At 44.8% G+C, this 23,098-nt stretch overlaps 1 protein-coding gene across 1 annotated transcript; it reads right to left on the reverse strand.

Annotated features, from left to right (window-relative positions):
• Positions 1-2,439: 2,439 nt before the first annotated feature.
• On the reverse strand, positions 2,440-23,056 carry lrig3 (leucine-rich repeats and immunoglobulin-like domains 3). Its single transcript, XM_076076162.1, has 19 exons — positions 21,477-23,056; positions 17,436-17,507; positions 17,264-17,338; positions 11,327-11,461; positions 11,034-11,177; positions 10,585-10,728; positions 10,348-10,491; positions 9,408-9,551; positions 7,046-7,126; positions 6,868-6,939; positions 6,310-6,381; positions 5,767-5,930; positions 5,080-5,415; positions 4,710-4,991; positions 4,076-4,552; positions 3,782-3,940; positions 3,546-3,686; positions 3,133-3,387; positions 2,440-3,042 (listed from the first exon to the last, which is right to left on the reverse strand). The coding sequence occupies exons 1-19, from the start codon at positions 21,683-21,685 to the stop codon at positions 2,813-2,815; spliced, it is 3,336 nt and encodes a 1,111-aa protein (XP_075932277.1). The 5' UTR covers positions 21,686-23,056; the 3' UTR covers positions 2,440-2,812.
• Positions 23,057-23,098: the final 42 nt, after the last annotated feature.

Below are 23,098 nucleotides of genomic sequence, written 5' to 3' on the forward strand. Positions count from 1 at the left end.
AAGAAACTCTCTACCCACAGTTGCAAGTAAGTGACCTTGAGCAAAGCAGTTGAAGGAAAAATCCCCCCAGATGTTGTTACATGGTTAAAAATGTCCAACAAAACACAATCCAGGAGATTTCAGGAGTCATCCAGGAATACAGGAGTAATTTTGTAATAAAACATAGCACTTTATCTGTTTTCCCTCAACCTGCCAGGCCTACATCTGCTTGAGCCAGAGATTGTCTTCATGTCTATTGGCAACTCCTGTAAAACATGTGTGAGTTTAGTTGATGAAGAGCGAGAGTATGCCTCCACTAAAAAAAAAAAAAAAACCCTGTCTGGTCCATATTCCTTTATTCTCTGTGGGTGTAGAAATGGATCTCAAAGTCCCTTCTAACAATATTTTTCATCTAAAAGAAGCCTTCGTTTTTCATTTAACATAGTTTATAAAATGCTTAAAGTTGCTATAATAAATGTTTTTCTATTTCAAATGGATCAAATGACTGTGAACCAATAGAGAATCATCACCAGACTCTGCCATGCATCTCAGTTCTACGTAACATTTCAACGTCTTTCAGCTCATTGTTTTGGTTTTATGGCACACCTAAAAGAGTGATCAGGTTGAACCAGTAGCAGTGAAAGAGACAAATGTTTCCCCCAGGAGTTGGTGGAGACCAAAAACAGAGCTAAAAGGAGAGTAAATTCACCAGGTGGCCAGAGACACAACTTCAAATGAATGCTACGTTGCCCCATCCGTGCTTTATGTGTAAATAAGCCACTGTTTGCTAACATGTTAGCAATGTTACCGTGATAAAGTTGTGTCATGTCAGTGTTGTGCCAAGTGTCCAAGAAATCAACTATAATGTTTTAATATCCTGTCCTCCGCATTTAGCTAATTATCAGCAGTAGCAAGAAAGGCATCGTGGATTGCTGACAATGTGTTCCATAGCGATGAAGTGTTTTGTATGTTGACTTTTTTCTCAAACACTATGACTATTGAAAGCAACTCTGTCTCTTCTGGTCTGACATCTATCACCACACTGAGTTTATCAAGCAGCACTCCCCGGCCTCACTTATCCGTCCTGGAAGATCCGGTTTGTCAGACATGGTTTCTGCTCTAACCAGACACGACTTCACACTGGGATAACATTATTAGGCAGACGTGGACTGGTGCTTGAATGTTGCCTCAGCATTAGCAGCAGCAGCAGCTGTTTCCCAGGTGTTTGGATATGTGTGTGTGTGTGTGGCTCCACCATCTTGTCTTAATCGCAGCCTCCTCAAAGAATTGGCAAGACTTCCAACAAACCTCCTCATTCCTTTACAGTGGGGTAAAGGCATAGAAACCGGCGCAGCGTAGCCAACAACCAGGTGTACTTAAACATTAGTCAGCCAGAAGGATGGGAGCGAAATAACACGTCTTACAAAAGCAAATCTCATCATCAGCATTTCCAGACACAAACTGACACAGACCTTTAGGTTGCATATGATTATAACAAAAAGTTAATTTTACTACTTTTTTCACTCCAGTTCTCTTCACGCTGCCAGATTAAATGCAAGACTGAAACTGCCGCCTTTGGATGGGGATCTGGATAAATCCCCATCCAAACTGCTGGCACCACCATCGGGAATCTGCCATTTCGTAAATAAACTCCACTGTGGCCGGCAGGGAGCCGCAGGGCGCTTTCCAAGTGCAAGTTTCAACAGCTAGTCCCGGCGCACAAGCACACCTTTTTCCCCCCGTGTTGGAGAGGAGAGGCCCGAATCAACAAACCACCAGGCGAGAAGGCCTGGGGGGGGGGGGGGGGGGGGGGGGGGAGGGAGGAAGAGGGGATGAGTCATCCGGCAAACAGAGAGAGAGTTAAGTTTGAGCTATATTGTTCTAACAACCAGCAATTTGTGGGTTAAACATGAATTACATATAATAATTTAAGTAGCATTTAATTAAGAGCGTCATTATTAATGATAGCGATTGCAGTCGTCTTATTCACAATGGCGGTGAATCATAGCTGGAGTAATAGTTCCAGCGTACATATGGGCATGTGAGCATGGTATTATTACTTATTTCTAAGACAGACTTGGAAATTCTGAGCACATATTAAAATATCAAATATTGCCACTGCACCTACTATTACTACTACTACTGCATTTTAATACTATAATTACCAGTACGCTTAATACCGATCTCTCAGCTACTACTACATTACTACTACATGGAACCAGATTGTGATAGCAAACAGTTAAACATCCTCTCTGTCTCTGTCTCGCTCTCTTGGTGGGGGGGCCTGACTGATGACAGACCTGAGGCGTCCTTGGCGGTCTGTGGTTCTGCTCTAGAAGGCCAGCGTTCAACACCCACCACCAGCAGCACCGCGTCCTCGAAATCTCAAACACACGTCCTGCACGATGAAGACGGTTAACATCAAGACTCGGAGCTCTTGAGTGAATGCAGCAGCACACATTAAAGGTGTTTTTTTGTTTTATTGTTTACATATGTGCAAAACATTTGCTTCATTCAAAGCTAGAATAACTGAATAGGCAGGGCTGCAAAATACTCGTACACAAAAAGGTAAGCAAAAATAATGGAATCTGTTTATATACAATTTACAAAATATAATAAACTTTATATAAAAAAATGTATATATTCATCTATATTATTTAGCTGAAGCTGCGTCCTTGACGAACAGCTGCTAATATGCTCCTTTTTACTTTTCTCTGGGAACATCATAATTGTCCGTTACATTCACTCGTTGCACATTTCAGGAGTCTTTTATTGCAAAAGTGTCCATTCAGTGAGGTAGAAGTTTTCTTTTTTTGGTCGTCCTCTTCATGAGTCACTCAGCTAAGTGATCCGTTCTGCTGCTGTCAAACGGCTGCTCATAAACGCTGTCGCTCCGGTCGGAGGCCGAGTCCTTGATGAGAATGTTCTCCTCCAGGTCGGAATCGGCGTCCGGAGCGGCGTAGGGGTTCTGGTGCAGAGTAATCCCATTATGCGTCACCAACGGCGGGGGGAAGCCCGGGTAAAAGTCCTTATTAGGCCTCCAAGGAGCCTTCCCAAATGTTCCTGAGAGAGAACGGGGCAATGACAAGTCAGACCAACGTACAGAGAACATCCGGAAAAGTTCGGGGAAAAAACGATCGACTTAAGACCTACCCATGAAGTTGTTGGAGGGGGAAAGACACTCGTGAGGCATCCCGTAGTCGTTGGCTTCTACCTCCTCCGCAGATGGCCGGCGGTCACTCTGCTGGGGAGGGGGGCCGTGGTGGAGACTGGCGTTGGGAAGCTGCATCAGGACCGAGGAGGAGCAGAGGTCAAAATGCTCAGACAGGAAGTAGTCCCTCATTTTAGAGTTGGTCAGGCTGCCGCTGTAGGAGTCGATGCAGACGGGCTTTTGATCGATGGAACAGCCTGAATGTAAAAAAAAAAAAAAAAGGGAAATATTAGTTCCTTTAGAGAGTGAGAAAGATAATGATGACTGTACTTCAAATATAATATGTTATATAATGTTCTACATCAATAACAGTCAAAGAGTAACATTTTCTATTTAATGGAAGTATTATACAGACCTGTGAAGACTTCTGACGGGTCAGCGGAGTACATGTTCTCTCGGCGAAGCAGTGAGCCGATGGGACCTTGATAATGGCAGAGCAGAGGATCGATGGCTGCCTCCATGTCTGTTTCACTTCCTGTATCAAGCTGACAGAAACCTGTATGGGTTGAAGGAACCGTATCGTGTAAGAAAAACGTGACTCTGCAAAGTGATTCAATTTAAGGACAAAGAAGAAAAGGCCAGGTGTTTTACCGTTCATGTCTTTAGGCTGCAGGTAGAAGCCGCTAAGTGACGAAGCCATATACTGATGGCTGCTGCCGCTCTCTGATGGGATGTAGCCGTCCTGTCTGTCGGAGAGCGTTCCCTGGGAGGACAGGTAGCTGGGGATGTCGGCGGGCAGGTTGGTCTCATCTGGGAGCGCAAGGACATAAAGTTATGTCACACACTTTCATTTTCTATGAACAGATTCGGTGATACTTCTTCAGGGAACCCTTTGTTGACCCTGATAAAATGAAGGCTAAACTCCAACAACCATCATGCACCGACCTGTGTTGGTGACGCTGCAGTCCTCATTGCGTCGCCGGGTGTGATAGATGATGACCACCCACACCAGCGAAGTGCCCACCACACAGCACACCACAGCTATGATGACGATTCCCACTGTGGTCCACCCGTCGCCGTCCGATCCGGCCCCGCTCACCATGCCGACTCCCCCGCCGCCCTGCACTCCGGAGTCACAGTTGGGATTTGGTATGACCGCCAGCCGAACGTTGCCCCTCTCTGTGCCCAGCGCGTTGGACATCTCGCAAGTGTACTTCCCGGCGTCTGCCTCCGCAGCGTCGACGACGATGAGGAGCTGGTTGGCGGCTGCGAAGAAGTGGCGCTCGGTCAGTACTAGGGGGCTGTTGTCTTTGGTCCAGTTCAGCCTCGGGGGAGGGCTGCCGCCAGCTATGCACTGGAGGACGGCGGTCTCGCCCTTGGCCACAGTGCGATCCATGAGGGGCCGCAAGAAGGAAGGTGTTTCTGAAAGGAGGACCACAGCAGCAGAATAGAATAGAAGTTAGTGTGACAAGGAACCAAAAATATCAGAATGATTCATGAACGTACAGTCTACTTTTCAACTTAAAATCGAAGCTCGAAACAAAGAGTTCCTTTTTGCCCCGAAAGTGCCGCTCCTCACCTAGCACAGTAAGCGTAGCGTTTGCAGAAATGGCTCCAGCTGTGTTCTGAGCCGTGCAGCTATAAACGCCGATGTCCTCGGTCTTGACGTCCACTATGAAAAACACGTCGTCCTCCGGCATGACGTGCATACGGCGCTCGCGGGCGGCAGGGAAGTCGGTACCTCCGTCTTTCTGCCAGGCGATCTGAGGGGAAGGGTGACCAACGGCGGCACATTCCAGCCTGGCTGTTGCTCCAGCACGGATACTCAAGTCCATTGGCATCTTGGTGAAGGAAGGGAGCACTGGAAATGAGATAACGACATTATATTAGAATCTTTTAAGAATTTGATCAACCAACCAACCAATTGGCTTCTCCCATCCCAAACTTACTGTTGACAGTGAGTCTGGCCTTAGTGGAATAGGACGATCCAAAGTGGTTGGAGATGACGCACTGGTACTTCCCCTCGCTGGAGAACTCCACATTACGTAGCTCCATGGTGGTTGTATACTCCGTCACCTCCGTCTCGCCCCCCGTGCCTCCCTGCACCCGCAAGTGGGCCTGGTTGTGGATCTCCGCGTCGTTCAGGACCTCGTTGTCTTTCTTCCAGGCGAAGGTCATGGGCGAGTCACTGGAGCTGGCCGCCGAGCAGACGAACGTCACGTTGGTACCCTTGAGTGCCGACTGGGTCTCCGGCTGTACGGTGATTTGAGGCTTTGGGAAGTCGTCTGGGAAGATAACAAAAGGGAGAATTTTAAATGCCTGTATAAAACGTATGTGTTCAGGTCTGGAAACGGCTATTTAGCCATGTCTGGTGCATTTTTTGGGGGGGTTTTGATGGCAGATCTGAAAGGGGAAAAACTGAACTGAAATATGTCCTCAGTAGATCTCTATTATGGTAACGAGGAAAGCTGAAAACTTCACCTAGGACATTTCCATAGCGTTCTCTTCACAAGGCTCATTAGCTTGACCAGGAGCCGGGGAGGAAAATACTGAACAATCTGGGTCAGCTCGTAAATGGAAAACCTGTGTGAGTGTGTGTGTGTAAAGGTGTTACTCCAAGTGAATGCATCACTTACCACACACAAACTCCTCTTGTCCGACGGCGAACACGCTCCTGCCCTTCAGCATCTGTGGGTGGGCGCAGCTGGCGTTGACGCAGGGCAAGAAGGTTTGTTCTGCCACCCAGACGGGAAGCCACTTCAGCTGGCAGTCGCACAAGAGGCTGGAGGTGTTCAGACGCCTGCCAGGAGAGAAGATACCAAAAAAAAAAAAAAAAAAAACTTAATTCACATAGAAATATCACTTTTAAATGGTTGGTTTTCAGTGATTTTCGTCTTGAGAGGAATCTACAGAGGAAGGTGTGTTCAGCTCAACGCCATGACACGTTAAGTCGCAATCATTTTGGAAAAATTAAAAAATTCCATTGCATGGCTTTATACCAGACACTATCCTGTAGTTTGAAGGAGACAAAGGAACCTGTGAAGCCGTTAATAACACTGAAGCAAGCGCTGTTTGGTGCTGGCTTTCCCAGCAGACCATAATGAGTCTCACCTGGTGCTCTGTCCCACATAAACACTGAAAGACTAACTAAAGCCGTCCTTAAACATGCTCATACTTACAGCTCCTGCAGGTTCTTCATCTGAGAGAAGGCGTTCGCCTGGATGGACATGATGGCGTTGTTGCTCAAATCTCTGAGGAGAAAAGAAATTAGGACTGGTAAGATGGCAGCTTTTTTCTGCGTACATCAGCCGTATAGAGTGAAGGCTACAAAAACTTCAATCGAGAGGGGGGAGAAAAAAGTCTGGGCTCCAGAACAATAAAACTCTGGGCAGCAGTTTGCTGTGTTAATCAAGAGAGGCCTAACTCTGGGCTGCTTTGAGCTCTGGCAGCGGCTGGGAAAAAACTCTAATTAGAATCAAATGCAGCTGTTGTGCACACACACACATACACAGAGAGTTCACTCCACTTGCCTTGGTGATCGATATAGTCTGGCACACATGTAAAGATACTAATGCTGGAGTTTTTTTTCTCCATTCCACATCAAAGCGGAGGAATGGGAGAAGACAGTTTGGGTGTACGGCTCTAACAAACAGCCTGTGTGTCTCCGTGTGATTCACCCTGCTTAGTTTACAGCTCGGACTTATGGAAACAATCAGTGAAACTCGAGGCCGACTCACAGGTGCTGCAGCGCGTCCAGGCCTGAGAAAGACTTCTTGGTCACCGAGCGGATCTGGTTACCCTGGAGAAATCTGGGAAAAAGACAAGATTCTAATCAATTTCAAACTTTTGCTTCATGTTCCATAAAGTCACCCGGTCCAGGCTGAAACATCATGTTAACGTCAATAGTGAACTCACAGTTTTTTCAGCTTGTCCAGAGCAGAGAAAGGGCCATTCATGTCTTCAATGGGCCAGGAGATTTCATTATTTTGGAGATCCCTTTCCGAAGAAAACAAAGACAGACCACCTTGTAAAAAATCCACACCCAGAAAACAACTGCACTTGCGATGGTAATAAAACTTTATGCGGCTTTACATTTCTTGTGAGGGGGGAGATGTTCGAGACTTTCAAATTATATTCAAAGCGGCTCCATGCCTTACAGGAAGTTTCTGCCTGGACTTTGCGGCGCTTTTAAAAGTCTGCAATGGCTTTTTTCTGTGTTGTGTAGAACTAGTTTACAAGGAAATGCTGCAATATAACATGTGTGCTGCATTTTAAACTTAATTTGAGGGGATAAATATACTCTGCATGCAATTCAAATATGTATGAGTTACCCTCAAAAGTGTAGCCACAGATCCTCCAACTAACATCTGTGATATTTTATATTTCTATGGGTCTTTCTGTGAAAAAGAGTTAGATTTCTGTTGCTAAACCCTCTGCTTTTTGTGAACTCTAATCACATTACCTCAACAGTGACAGCTATTTTCATGAATATGTAAACCTGCAGAGCATTGCTCCTTAATATTTGCCAAGTTATAACTTAAGTGTTAACTAACTGCCGGTTTACACATCACTAAAATGAAACCACACAAACCCATTTTTAAATAGAGAATAGTTAATTCTAAATATTTACACCCAGGAACTGCAAGGTTCGTGAAGCTAACTGAAGCAACTAACAAAGCTAACGTTAGCTTCGTTTAGAGTAAAGAGTAGACGGGAGGTTGGCCAACTAACATCTTACAATTAACTCTAAAATACAATTTTTCTCCATAAATTCATAGTTAATTTGGCTAGCTTAACCATCAACCTCTTTTACTCTTCATCCTTGATGCGTCAAACAGCGAGGAAGCTAACGTATGTTTTGCTAGCGGGTTCAGTTTGCTAACAGTCACATCTGGCAGACGGTAAATATTTAGTAAAAAATAATCTCTTCGCAAGAACCAGTTTGTGTGTTTCAATTTAGTGTTACATAAATAGATAGATACAGTATAATGTAACTTTTTACTAAGTTTAAACTTGCTGGTGCAACCAGCAAACGGAAATTAGTCTCTCTGCCTTTACTTTAATGGATTTTCTTAGCGGCTCTACAAGAAAAAGCTCTTGCTGTTTGATTTTGAGTGACTGAACCTGACGATTATGGTTCACGTTGCCCGAAACATCTTCCGCTATCAAACTCAAAATTGTGACGGCTGAAAAAATATGGACACATTATATAACTGCTATAAAAATACACCAAGCAACTTCATACACAGCATTTGAGTGCTAAATCTCTAAAAGCCAAGAATTTCGCAGAGAAATTGCCTCCTTTGATCCCTCAGCTGCTATAATGCTTTCAAACTGCTATTTTCCTCCTCGACCTGCCTGGTTATGGCTGATTGAGATTGAGGAAGGGTGTGTGTGTGTGTGTGTGTGTGTGTGTGTGTGTATGGGAGGGGGTGGTAGATTTGAAGCCCTGAAGCTATCCATGTCCACCTAGCTGCACACCTGCCCTACGGTGACCTCAGCAGTGAAGCTTACATTTGGTTCCAGTTAAAAAAAAAAAATCCCAACCAGGGGAAATGTTACGGAGCCCCTCTGTGGGAAAGGGGGGGATGGGTGTATGTGGGTGTGGGAGAGGGGGGTCGGGCGGAGGAAGGGGAGAGATGGGGGGGTTGTTGAGGTCGGGGTTATGCCTCTCGGAGTTTTTTTTTTTTTTTTTTATGTGTGTGGAGAGACCTCAACACAGTAATCTATTTCACATCCCCAAAACAAATCAGGCAGGATATTTCCTCTCAGGCAGCGGATTGATGGTTGAGGGGGCTTTAAAGAGGGTGGGGATGGGGGGTGGGGTGATCGCACTTACTTTTTTTAGGGACTTGTACTTGCATTAAATGTTATAGATAGCTGAAACACTGAATCACACAAAGTATCTACTGAAAGGAATAGTTTGACATTTTAAGATTTGGGCTTATTCCCTTTTTCGGAGCTAGACTTGAGACAGGATTAGCTGAGATTAGCACAAAAACTAGCAAACAGACTGCCAGTCTTGATCTGTTAAAAGTAAAAAAAATGATATGTCCTCTGTTTGTAATAAAATGAAAAAGCTCTTTCCAGAGTTGAGATCAGATTTTTGGTTCCGTATTTATTGCCTAGATGTTTAGGTGTGAGTTTAAAACTGACTACATTCAGTCTATTTGACTTCACATTGAAAAGACGAGTCACTTCAGAGTCAAACACGACAAAAACATTGGGGAAACCTTTTGCACAGTATTTTTGTATGAAACTTTTGAATTTAACTCACAGCATCTGCAAGTTGGAGAGGCCGCGAAAAGCCCCGTCTGCAATGAAGCTCACGCGGTTGTTTCCGATGTGGAGCTCGTCCAGCACGCTGAGGCCTACGAAGCTGGACTCCTCCAGTCTGGACAGATGGTTGACGGAGAGGTCGCTGTAGGACAGACAACAAAAACATGTAAAATTGTGATTTCAACTTGTTTTGTACGAGTTTGAGGAGATCAATTTATGCAACAAAACAGAACTCGGGAAACAAATGTGTTTTTTTGAGTAAACTTAGATGAGAACAAATCAAATAGCTGAGCAAGTCCAGCCAGCCAACAGGCGGGTTGTTTACTCTCAGCTTTGTGGGATAAGAGCGAGAGAAACACGGGGTGGGTGGGGGGGGGGGGGGGGGAGAACAACAACCTATCTGTGAAAAACACTCCAGACACTGCAAACACTGAACTGACCGCTGCTGTAAACAAGAGCCACAACAAAGGACATTCAATCTGCTTCCAGGAATGTGTGTTGATGAGGGGGTAGATCGCAGACGTTTGTGGGTAACGTAGTGTTTGACGCAGAGAAAGACTGCGACTAATAATGGAATTTCCAATAAGAAGAAGAAGAAGAAGAAGAGGGACTTCCGGAGGCCGGTGTGTTGGTTCAAGTGACGGGAGAAAAGAGAGGAGGCAAAGGGGTGTGTAACATGTTGGCTTAATGTTGGCACTCACTTGCAGAGCATAAGAGATGCTGCTTTGTCTGTGTGTGTGTGTGTGTGTGTGTGTGTGTGTGGTGGTGGGGGGGGGGGGGGTCGGCGACAAGAGGAACTGGAGTGGGAGGAAGGGCAGGCGGGAGTGCCAGAGGGGAGGATAGGGCGACACAGAGAAGTGTTGGGAGTTCAGAGTGTGAATGGAAAGTGAGGAGGGAATAATGAGAGGGAGGGGGGGGGGGGGGAGAGGTGGACTCACAGCTCGCTGAGTTTCTGGCAGAACTCCCAGGCGTCGGGTCGGATCCTGCTGATGGCGTTGTGGCCGAGGTGGAGCTGCTGCAGAGTCAGCAGGCCGTACAGCCAGCCTTTACTCACCTCCGTCAGGTTGTTGTAGTCCAGCTGCCTGCAGGCCCACACACACACACACACACAATGAGACCTTATGACACATTTGGAGGTACAGAACTCGATGCACATCGCACTAGACTTTGCTTACAGGACTTCCATGTTGCCGAGGCCCCAGAAGGCCCCGTCCATCAGGCGGCTGAGGCCGTTTCTCTGCATCTTCAGGGAGCGAAGAGCGTGCAGGCCGTGGAACGTCAGGCCCTCCACCCTGCGGACGCGGTTCCTGCTCAGCTCCCTGAAACACACACACACAGACAGACGAGTAAGCGCACAAGCACAAGCAAGGAAAACATACAGATACTTTACAATGTATTGTATAATGTAACAGTACCCTAAAACATATAGCATAAAGACCATGTTGGAACTCACAAAATAACACCAACTGGCCGACAGCCATTTTTCCAAAAATGCCAATATATGAGCAAATTAGATATACTGGCATACAGATATAGTAGTCAGTTGTCAGCCAATCAGAGAAAGCCTTGCCATGGAAGAGAGATAGCGAGGAAATTAAGCAATGTTTGTAAATTGTAAATTTACAGGTGTTGGAGGTTGGGCAGCTGGAAGAGCTTCGCCGGGATGGTGGAGATGCGGTTGCGGTTGAGCCGAAGAACCTGCAGGCTGCTAGAGAGGTTGGTGAAGCAGCCCGTCTCCAGTGATGAGATACGGTTGTTGTTGAGGAACCTGAGAGAGAAAGATTCATTTAGGAGACACAATAAAAGCCGTATTGCAACCACAGAAACATGCATACACTTTTGGGCTTTTCCCACCATTCAGACCCACTTGTGCATTTTGAATGTTCAACACGCACAAACAGAACTGGAGACACTCACAGGTTCTTGAGAGGCAGAGCGGGGAAGGAGCTGGCCTTTACTTCCACGATGTTGTTGTTGCTGAGGTCGAGCGTTTCCAGGGCGAGGAAGGGCCTGAGCTGCTCCACAGAGATCCTGGTGATCCTGTTGTTTGCTCTGAAAATACAGACACCGTCGCTCCAATAAATGACAAAAATACTGTGTGTTTGGACTAGCGGCGCACACTGGTGTCATGTTTCCAGATATGCAAACAGTCAAGTCCCTCAATTAGTGTGTGGTATTAAAAAAAAAAAGAAAGAAGGAAAACTCTCACGCGCTTGTAAAGCTGCAATTTACCACCCAGCGTGCAACACAGTCGTACTTTTTTTTTTTTTTTTTTTGCTGATGTTGCATGCATATTTCCAGGTATGCCTACAAATTGCTCGGTATGATCAATGTTGCGAGCTCTTCAAACCAAGTCCAAACAACCTTTCGGTTTAGCGATGTGTGATTTTGTTTATAAGGTAATTACCAACAAGGTATTTAAAAAGGTAACCTGCCAATTACTTGGCTGATGAATACCATTCCCTCAGTGAAAGCATGCCTCGGCAGAGGCCAGCAATTTCCTGAGCTGCACGCCTCCTAAATTGCAGTGCAGGGACTGCTTAGTTATAAACAGAGCCCGTACAGTGCCCTCTTTGTGTATGAGACTCGGCAGTAGAGAGAGAGAGAGAGAGTGAGGGGTGGGGGGGGCAGGAATTCCCTCCAATGCACCAGACTACAGGCCTCGTTTTCAGTATTCATTGCGATGGTTACAGTTCCCCCCCCCTCCAGCTACACCTTACTGACCAGAGAGCTGTTAGTATTTCTGATTCACTTTTCCAGCAGCCCCTTGAAAAAACAACATCGAGGACAGGCTTCACGAGAGCAGCAGCTGTCATGAAACATTTAGACGATTTATCGATTGACTACCGGTTTCCTATTTCTATAATTAATGAATATATGCAAAATCAGGTACCCGTCTATTGACACACACCTCTCAGGTCTTATACTCATTTCATCCACCTCAGGCAGAGAGACAGCGCGGCACCACGCTGCTGTGAAACGGAGCTGTCTCACCTACTTCCCTGTGAGGTAACACCGAGAGAACTTGGTGACCCGTTTCCCCCACACACACTGAATGCTCTCAGGGCACGTATCTCGTAAACCGGGTTCCCCATCTGGAAAGTCTGTGTCACCTTTTGGCAATCTTCTGAATCCAACGCACAGAGGGGAGGATTCACGAGTCGACTAAGACACAAGACGGATGGCAGTTTGGGCAACGCCGGAATAAAACTCTTTCTGATGCACTAGAAGAGTTTAAAATCAAATCATTGCTAGATTAAATTGTTATATTGTTACATGGAGTTTAGTGTATGAACACGGACCAGCCAGCATGCCTTGCACAATGGAAATTGCACCATGCCCTTTTGGTTTGCAGGCATGCAGGGCCTTTTCCCTTATCGTGCCACCTTCCCCTGACATCATCTCTCTAAACTAAATACTCAGAAAGTTTTCGGTGCTCAGTCACTACGCGGAGACAGTACAATACAGATCGTTGTCTGCAGTGAAGAAACGGCGCACAGGCAGCTCTCTTTTGTTTGGAGATTTGCAGAGGGCCTTCCACGCACCACGGCCCCCAGGTCCCAGACAAAAGCGCCGCACACCACCTGTATCTCGGTTTTCATGTTCCCCCGACTGGTCGCTGAGAGAGGGGAGGCCGCCTGGTGGGAAAGAACCAGTCTTTCCAGTTTCTCTCGGGTGTGTGTGTGTGGGGGGGGGAGTAAAGCCACGGAGCGAGAGGGGCTTGCTGCACACTTCCTGTCTGTGAGGACGAGGAGACAGACCCCGGAGTTCGAGTTGGTATCAGAAATCTGGCCACGTTATTATTCCATAATCCTATGAGCCCTCTCCGATTCGTTACGGCTATTCTGCAGCACTCTTCTGTAGTCAGCCATGAACTCTGTGTGACTGCACGGCCAGACAATTGCGAACTCATTTCCTTTTCCCCCTCTCGTCCCCACAACAGCTCAATGAGTGCTCCTCGGTCTCCTCCACGCACAAACAGGCCCCGACATTGTACACTTCAATGACACACACACTTGAAATGTGTGCATTCACTTCGCTATCGGATAACGTGATTATAGTGCCATTACAACTGTGGTTGCAGGGCTTTGCTGCAGTTAGTGGAAGTCAATAGAGGGCGGGCCATGTGTCAATAACAGCCCAAGGCTTTACAAGTATTGATAGAATGCGTACTCATTATTAAACTGAGGCGGGAAAAATCAATGCTGTTGCGCTGCTCTGATTACAACCACACAAAACGATTCCTATGCATGACATAAAGTCAGTGTAACACTCTTGTTTTTGGATAACTAACTAAAAACTCATTATCTGCACATGTTCCCAGACTTTCCAGACCTCATTAGAACTTGAATATCTAAAATGTTAGAGGGTAAAGCCTTTTTTTGATCCATGATGGAGAAGTTTTTTGTTGTTGTTGTTGTTGATTTGTGTTTCCAGCGAAGCACAGAGCAAAATCGAATGCTTTTAATCGGGGAAGTTCTTTAAATGGAAAGTCGCTTTTTCTAAAACCGTCTCGCTCATAGTGTGTGTGTGTGTGTGTGTGTGTGTGTGCATATGTGTGGTGGTGCGTTCGTGTGTGGTATTTCCTATTGGAAAAAGAACAGAGTTTTGAGAAGCCATCTGATGACTCCCTCTCTCTGCAGTGGCGCCTGTAATGAAAACCAGGGCTGCGATCGCTGTTGAGACGCCATATTAAACTCTGCACACATACTGTATATCTCACTCAGATCGCTGATCATCTGAACTCGTCGGCTCGCAGTCGGAGCAGAGAGAGAAGCAGGGCTGCAGGGCCCTTCGCACAAAATGACAGGGGAGCTGTAGAATTCTTGATGTGTCAATGTGTTTCTGTAGTGCGCAACTTCAAATTATGAATGCTGTGTAAGTTCATACATACATTTTGCATTCTGATTTATGAAAATGTGTCCTTTCTTTGTCGCTAAGCCCGCTTTACTGTTGCGTGTCTGCTCTGTAGAATAAATTAAACTTTCTGTTGCTTTATCAAAAATCAAAGATCAAAAACAACCAACAGATTTATGAAACTCTTCGTTGGTTGCAGCCGTTGCTGAATCCCCATCGCCCATATATCTATTATGAAAATGTCACGGATTATTACTATAATCGCTGCTGTTTTGGTTCGTAACTCTCATCTTCAACAAGGCTCTCATTTCCGTAGACATACCAAGAGGTTCACCTAATCAGACCTGGAATCTCCAGGTCATTTGTTGAACCCCCCCTGAACACAGGCAGAGGGATTTAGTGGCGGCGGGGTTTACCCCCTCCATAAATTCCTGGGAAATTGTTCAATTAATTAAGATGATCACGACTCAATTACTACCAGCTGCAGGGTTATTGCCGTTTGTTTTCACTCGGAGCTGCGAGGTCAAAGGAGTCGGCAAGAGCTGCCGCGATGTCTGACTGGCTGTTTGAATAAGTGGTATTCGATACCCCGAGGTCTTTTTTTCCCCTCCTCTTTACTACCCTCCCAGTACGGAGGAACTGAAGGAGGGAGAGAAATTATGGAAAAATCACACTGCGCAAACCTAACCTGAAGGAGGAGGGCGGCCGACACACTCGGTGTGAGTGAGAGAGCAAGTGTGAATTTGAATTTCTTCTTTGTGTGTGCTCCGTTTCTTCATATTGCTCTGACTAATTTGAAATAAATTATGCTCCTGACTTCACTAACCGACAGCAGTTTAATGGATTCACAATGTGCTGCCTTTTTTTTAGGTTTGTGAGGGATACTGATGTTTAAAATGAAAGCAGCTCATAGGCCTAACCATAGTTCTGTATATTTAAATGTGATCCCTCCACAAAAGGGCAGTGTAAGCATAACTTACAATATATAATTATGGATGTCAGTCATATCTTTTTTATCAAAAGAGACCATGGAATTAGCTAATTATTTGGAGGGATACCATGAGAAACTGTTGCTTACTAGCTTGTAGCTATTAGCTAGAATGCCTATTTAAAACTCAGGAAGGTAAATAAATTAGCATTAGCTATGGTGACGCAAACTATTAGTATTCCTAATTTTATCAACTTCTTGTATTTCTGATAAAAACACACCCTAATTTAGTTCAATACACTCAGGTGTTTTGCTGCTTACTGCCTTACTTGGTCTGGTACGACCAGAAGCAAATGGTGGCAAATGTAAGCTAATGTAAGCTGATGTTAGCAAAGTTTAGGTGGATATTTCTGTTTATCTGACATTACTGAGCCACTTTGGTGACTACTTGTGCTTCTGTTACACTACATTTTAGTGTTTACTATGTTACACTAGATACTAGATTATCAATTGTGGCCACAGTGAGCGTGGTTCAACAAAATGGTACAAATGTAGTTTATTAGCAACAATTCATTTTACTGATAAATGTTTGTTTGTAAAATGTCCAATCCCGAGGGAGAGTATACAATAAGACATCTTATTTTAAAATAGGAAAATCTTGAGATGAATAAGTGTGTTGGATTTTATTCTGTAACTCGAAGTTCTCCGTTTACAAAAACATTTTTGTATTTATCTGGAGCATGTTCAGGGAGAGTTAACATGACTGACACGACTTTGGGTGAACCAAACTGAACAACAAATCATATAAAGACATTATGGTTTGGACAAAGTCTGGATTTGTTTGTGCAGGAACTCTGCAATTTAATCCAGAGTTGCTCAAGGGAACATGGGCAGCATAACAAAGCAGCAGTGGCAGATGAACCGCTGACCTCTTTCTAACCATTAAGGTAACAATGCGGCCATTCACACCAGGTGATATGTGGAACAAATAATGAAAAAATGATCTTTTTTCTTGGGCCAGTGGAACAAATCCATTTTTAAATCGAATAAAATCCGAGTAACCGCATGCAGTAGGAAAACTTACATCAAGAAATACACAAAACAACCCTCAAATAAAGCAGTCATATATGATTTCTAAGGTGCAAAGAGCTTGCCTTAGGTAAAGCAAACACCCCCGCTCATTGTCCTGAGCTGAAACTTATAGCTGGAAGTGACACTCCGGCAATAAACGTGCAAACAAATTGGCGTGCCCTGTGGCTGCCGCGGAGAGTCGTGTTGGGGCTTGATGAGGAATACGCCTCATCGAGCCGGGAGACGGATACATTCTTACACAATAACTTAACGTTAGTCGTTGTTTTTGGAGAGACACGCCACAGAAAGCAAATCAAATTGTTGAGGTTTCACACACTAATATCTGGGGTTCTTGCGAAAGCACGTATTGCACAACAAAATACCAAGGCATCTTCTAGTTAGAGTCTGAGCATGACCAAATCTGACATGTCAAAAGGTTTTCTTCCCCATGAATAATCTCACAGTATCAGACACTGCTGGTTCATGTTTCTGCTGCACATTAACACAAAAACTGGGATTAATTGGCTTCTTTTAAGTGATGTGCCGAGATCACATGATGGTTACATTTTCAGGGAGCTCGTGGATGCTTGTTTACAAAAGGCCACACAGAAACCTGCAATCCATCCACATAAAAAAAATCACCAAATTTGGATTTTCACATGACGTTACGTCGCTGCCCCCAGGTTTAAAAATACACCAACAGCAGCAGCAGCCACCAAACAAAACATTTCCATTTCTGTTGATGGTATTTGTCTTCGCCCACGTGACCCGTCTGGGGCTGGCTGCCATGTCTCAGACTGCCCAGTCTGGGAACCGGATCAGCCAAAAGGGTTTGCTCTCCAAAGGGAAAAAGTGTGTGTGGGGGGGGGGGGGGGGGGGGGGACCACTTCCCAGCTCACTACTTTAACCAGCAACGACAACTCTGGCAGAGGATTATCCTCCAGACCAGGCTGAAGTGAGAAGCGTTCATAGAAACTTCAAGAAAAGGTTTTACTTACAGAATGAGCGTTGTGATGTTCGAAGCATACGGGCCCAAATCAGGTATTGCGTCCAGGTCATTGTGGTTCAGCTTTCTGTGCACATTGAGGAAAAAGAGACAGTTTTTTTCCACATGCAGGACAGTGATGGAGGCTGTTTGGAGAGAGTGCTGAGAACACAAGGCGTACTCACATTTCACTTAGATGTTGTAGTTTGGAAAACAAAGTGCCGTCAAGCACCTGCAATTTGTTATGGCTCAGGTCCCTGTGAGGGGAAAAAGAAAAAGAGGCAAAAATTAAGGGTAAAGTATACACCATGGACTCTGTTTCTCAGCTGCTGTAGTCTTCCATTTGTAAACGTAATTACATAGAAATTCTCTGTGCTATTGTGCCTCGACACTGTGAACAGAGGGCATGCATCACAGAAAAGTCACTGTAATTAAACCTGATGGAGATTAAATGAAACAGAATGGTCAGAAAAAGTGAGCAAGAATAAGATGTATTGCTGCCATACTGTCACAAGCAGGAGATTTCAGATATCAACTAAGAAACTGTCCGCCATCTTTGTTTTCAACAAATTTCAAACTACGTAGTTCATCTGGTTCTAAATGGACTTTATTAATCTGTTTCTGAGACTGGGTGTCACTGAATTCAAACTGGAGACATGTCACTTCAGGATGAACTACTGAACCGGCACCAGACTGATTAAAGTCATTTTCTTGCAAATGAAAAAGTCCAAAACAAACTTTTCATCCCTTCCTTTCTAACACAGAAGAGAACCTCATGGATGCCAAAACAGCTCGCTTCATATCCAGACCTCCGCTGAGAAGCAGAGCCAAAACAGACAAGCTGATAAGTTATTGCGCGGCGAGATTCTCTTTGTGCTGAAAGGAGGCCGAAACCTGGCGAGGGAAGTCGATAAAAAGTCGAGGAGTCGAGGTTTCAGCACTGGCCGATGTTTGGACCAGATCTCTTCTCTGGTGTCTGAACTTCCAAGCAAATCTAACAGATTTTAAACATGTGTTTTTCATTGACAGCGGGTTTTAGTTTCTGTCTATTTCACACAACGCCTGGCCTTGGACTGAAGCAGTCTTGGCCGCAGCTCACTGGGGGGGGGGATCTCTTGTTTTTGGTTTTGCTGTCTGTTTTGAAAAGCAGCCTAAAAAGCAGCTCAAGGAGTCTGGCAAGCGGGGCCTCGTGCGCCATAAAGTGGTGGAGTTATTGACGCTGCCGCGCACGATCAACGCTGCGGTGCCAGACACTTTTTTTTTTTACACCCCCTCACCCTCTACCCTTCCTCCTCCTTACCTCCCTCATCTGGAATCCATCAAGGAGCTCTGGGAGGAGGGGAAGAACCTATCAACTGGTAATGTATTCACAATGCCGGGAAAAAAGCGAGAGGGACGCCTTTCATACGTCTGAAACACCCCTGTCGAAAATTCTGGGGCCTGTTTTTGTCCTTTGGTGGAAAGTTTCATAAACCACTCAACCAGAGTTTTACTCCCCCCCCCTGCTGCTTTTCTTTCCAAGCATGGAGCTGTGTGTTGTTGTTTTTGTTGCTGGAGTTCCAGCGCTGGGGGCCATATGGGAAAGGTGTCCTATCATACTCCCCCTAGATAAACCCTAAGTAGCTCTGACACTTCCACTTCCCTCACAAAGCGGGCTCTGAGCGGAGCAAGATAACACGCAGGGCTGCGTACAGGCTCCGGTCTGTATCTGCTGGCCGGGTGAAAATGCGCAGCACCGCTTTCTTATCAAAGACTGAAAAGTGAATAAATGAGCCACTTCTTTAGGTCACTAGAGCTGTCAGTAACGTTTTAGATTACGATAATGGGACGTAAATGTCTCTCTTTGTGGCTGAAGCCAAAGACGTGAGTTAACGTTAGCCAAAAGTTTGAATGCAAAAGAGCGAACGTTTGCAGAAATCTGAATAGAGGCGGTGGTTCTCATGTTGTTTCCATTAGAGGCCGTGACATTTGTGATTTACGGAGGCCAGTGTGACAGACTTTAGCTTGCTAGCTACAATTTTTTTCACCAAAAATAAGCATTAGCAAAGTACTTTGCTCCTGGTCATTAGTGTTACCCGGTCAAATAAAATATTTTGTCCAAAAATATTTTGTCCAAAAATCCTCAGAAAATATCTGGAACATTAAAGTCTTAATAAGGGAGTTCGTAGGCTATAGCCTACACCTCCAGAGGTGTGATGTTTTTTCTTCAAAAGTAAGAAGTGTCCTCGTTTCGTGTCATTCTATGAATTGAAGAGCTCTATAATTATTACAAAATTAAATGGTGTACCGGTTTACCCTTAGTACACATATTGTTTATGACACAGGTATGCTTGGTAGCTCCAACCCGGGTATGTTAGCTAACGTGGCGCTAAATCTACTTCCTAACTTACTTCCCGTCTTTATTACTGAGCACTAGTGATACCTGGCCAAATAGATGTTCTGTAGCTGTAAAAAAAACAACAGCATTCCTCTGATAAATGCTCACTAAAGTCTCAAGGGAGTCTGTGTTTACAGACTCCAGAGAGAAATTTGTGTTTCATTTGACTTCTCCATGGATTTAGATTAATGCACATAATGTTTTTAAGTTAAAACTACAGTCGTGTCTCATTCTCAAACTTAAAAAAGTGAGGCGAGATAAAAATGTGTTGCCTATTTCCCCCCCCCCCCAACAACCTCCCAGATACTCATGACTTGATCCCACTTCTTCTAGCTCTTCTCCTTCCTACTTTCTCCTTCCCCCTTTTCTTTCTGCGAGCTTGTTTCGAACTAATCCTACAAGCTCCTCCTTAATCAGTACCATCGCTGGCTCTGGAGTTGCTAATTCAGCAGAAATAATGGGGTGCTGGAAAACAAAGGGTCGGGCAGTTTAAGGGATTTAAGATGTGCTGGAGAGCCACTCGTAAATTAGCATGCTAGAGTGAAAAGAATTTTTCCCCCCAGAACTTTTTTTTTTTTTTTCATTTTCTTTGGAAGGCCGGCCTTGGTTATGAGGCTCAGGCTGGGTCTGTTTTCTCTGGCAATGTCAAGTTTCCAGAGCAGCACATTTGTGAAAGAGAGAAAAACTCAAATTCTACAGCGGGGCAGCGGCTTCGACAAGGCACTGAATCAAGAGCTCCAACAGCCGAACACAGGGCGATAAATATCAAGTACTGCAGCTTAACGCAGGGCAATAAAAAAAAGTACGCATAATTATCTGTAAAGGAGAACACACCGAGGAACATGCCATTAAAAGTTGTGTTTGGTGTTTTTCTGCTTCAACAGGCCGAGCTCAGCCTCATCTCATCTTGTGGAGCCAGAAGGCAAACAGGAGAGTAATGGAGACATTACTCAAGGAAGCAGTCCAAGGCTGCACACAGACTGCATCTGATTGATGGCTTTTGAAGGCCTGGAGGTGTGCGAAGCTGGAACCTGAAGACTGATCTGACGCCAATCCTTTGGGAATGCAAACGTGGACGTAAACCACACTGTCAAGACCATTATAAACATTATGGGTGTCTATTAGTTGCAATTGTGTACGCGCTACGTGGGAGACAGACTGACAACTTCTAGCCAAATAGTGTTGTAATTACTACAAAAACACTGCTAGTAGCACCATTACTACTACCTGTACCCTACAGTGATATATGAGACCGCCTGACTTTCAAAGCCCCCACCTGCAGGCACCTGGGAGATTTATTCAGAAGTATTTACACGTTAATGGGGAGGTTAGCAGGGACTGACAATTGCACTTTGATGTGTAAAAAACACACACTGAAAGGCTGCTTGGGCTCCCCTGTTGGCCTCGAGGACCCTGACATGCTGCTGCAAGGACCAATGTGATCAATAAAACCCATTGAGACACATTCATAGATTCATGACTGGGTGTTAAGTCGGATAAACAGGGTAGATTTGTTGGCCACATACTCTTGAGCAGATTCTTCTTTCTGTACCTTCAGGTGAGGGAGGAAAAGCTGTGCAGAATTAACTGACTGGATCGGATCTAGATTCAAATAAGTTGCCAATTTTTGTTTCTCATGCAACACTGTTTACAAGCCATTCCCTTTTTACCACTACAGGAATGTGGATCATCCCATCGGTGCCGAAGGGAAACAGATAAGCAATGCGTCCCACAAAGTGCAGAGGTGTGAGAATATCTTCCAAGCAATTAACCAATGAATTAAAAATAAATAAAACGCGTTATACATCACGGTGTTATGGCACGCAAAGGCCCTTTAAACTGGACTCACAGTTGAACTGTCCATTCCGGGATCTTGTCTGGAAGGTGGCCCCTTTTCAGCCGACTGCAGTCCAAAAGCTCCCCGACGCACACGCAGGGAGGGGGACACGTCCTTGTGTGAGCAGCAGATCCGCACTGTAGCCTCAGAACCAGCAGGAAAACCACGGAGAACCTCGCAAAACTGCGAGCCTGCGTCGGGGAACACATTTCCCCTCCCATGGCCACACACAAGAGAACACCCCTCTTGAGTTTTCTCTTCAGATGAAGCGCAACCAATCCCCCCCAAAAAAACAAAAAGTGAGAAATCACCAAAAAAAACTAATCCCAAAATCTGGTGCGGGTGATCAACAGTTATATCCAATCCCTTGTTGTTCTGAGGATCGTAGATGTGGAATTTAAAAGAAAAGCGGTCTTCTGAAACTTGCCCATTCCGGTGGAGAAACTTTTATTTTTGGTGCGGTGCGCCTCGCTGCTGCTGCTGTTGGGGCAACTTGTGCTGTGCAGGATCCCCACACAGCGCAGCGTGAGCACACACCAGAGGTATGCGGGGGGAGGGACCACAGGGGTGCATGGGACATGTAGTCCCTCCATGCTGCCGCCTCTCAATCCTGCAGGTTTTTACCAGGCAGGACAATGTGTAAGTAAAAAAAAAAAAAGGCAAATTACTGTTTTCTTTCCAGATTTAGAGTTTTACATTAAACACGCTATGTGCTCATCCACATAGCTGTTGTCAGGGGAAATTAAAAATGTGAAGATGTTAAAAGAAAAGCATCCTGTTTTAGTTTCTAACTGATTTAAAGTCCCCTTTAAAATTGCTGTGTGTAAGATTTTACTGTAGCAGAAACAGTAGGCGCATGGCTTACTACAAGTTCCCCAACACAATGTTCATTCACAATCAGCTCCACTTTAACCAGCTACAACATTACTGCTTACATTTTAATATGCCAATAACTCAACACATTTTGATTTAAATGTATAATGTTCTTACATTTGAATTATAACCCCTATAATACTAATATTTATGGAACATTTGGAATGTAGGACTTTAGGGCAGCAACTAACAATGATTTTTTTTTAAATAAATGGTTTGGTCCATGTCTGATAACAGTAAAAATAATTTCCTATAGTGCTAAAACTGACACATTACAATTGCATGTTTTGTTTGTAAAACTCCCAAATATTCAGTCTATTATCAAAGAGGTTGAAGAAAACTAACACACGTAGGAGCTGGAACCAGGCTATTAAAAAAAAAAAAAAGCAACGATTAAAAGATTAAACCCAAATAGCTGCCGGTGAATTTTCTGCCAACAGATCGTTTTGACTCTACTTGCAAAAGAGTATTTTCCATCGAAGTCTTGTTAGTTTTGCACAAGTAAAACATCTGAGTACCTCTTCCATTACTACTCTTGATTGCTCTTGAAATCCAAATATTCTCCCACCAGGAATCAGTGTGCACATAATTCATGCAGTGCTAATTGGATAGAAGGCCAACTTCCACCTTGCTGTAGGACACAAAACAACCTCATTCACCTTAAAGGCAAAGTCACTAACAGAGGCTTTAATTGATATTCCACACTTGAAAGCCAATTGATATTTTCTCATTTGCAATGTAAAAGGCTGTGTGTTCTTCTT

The sequence above is a fragment of the Anarhichas minor genome, unplaced genomic scaffold, assembly GCF_050575085.1.
Source record: "Anarhichas minor isolate MPS153535 unplaced genomic scaffold, ASM5057508v1 ptg000055l, whole genome shotgun sequence".
Classification (NCBI taxonomy): Eukaryota; Metazoa; Chordata; class Actinopteri; order Perciformes; family Anarhichadidae; genus Anarhichas; species Anarhichas minor.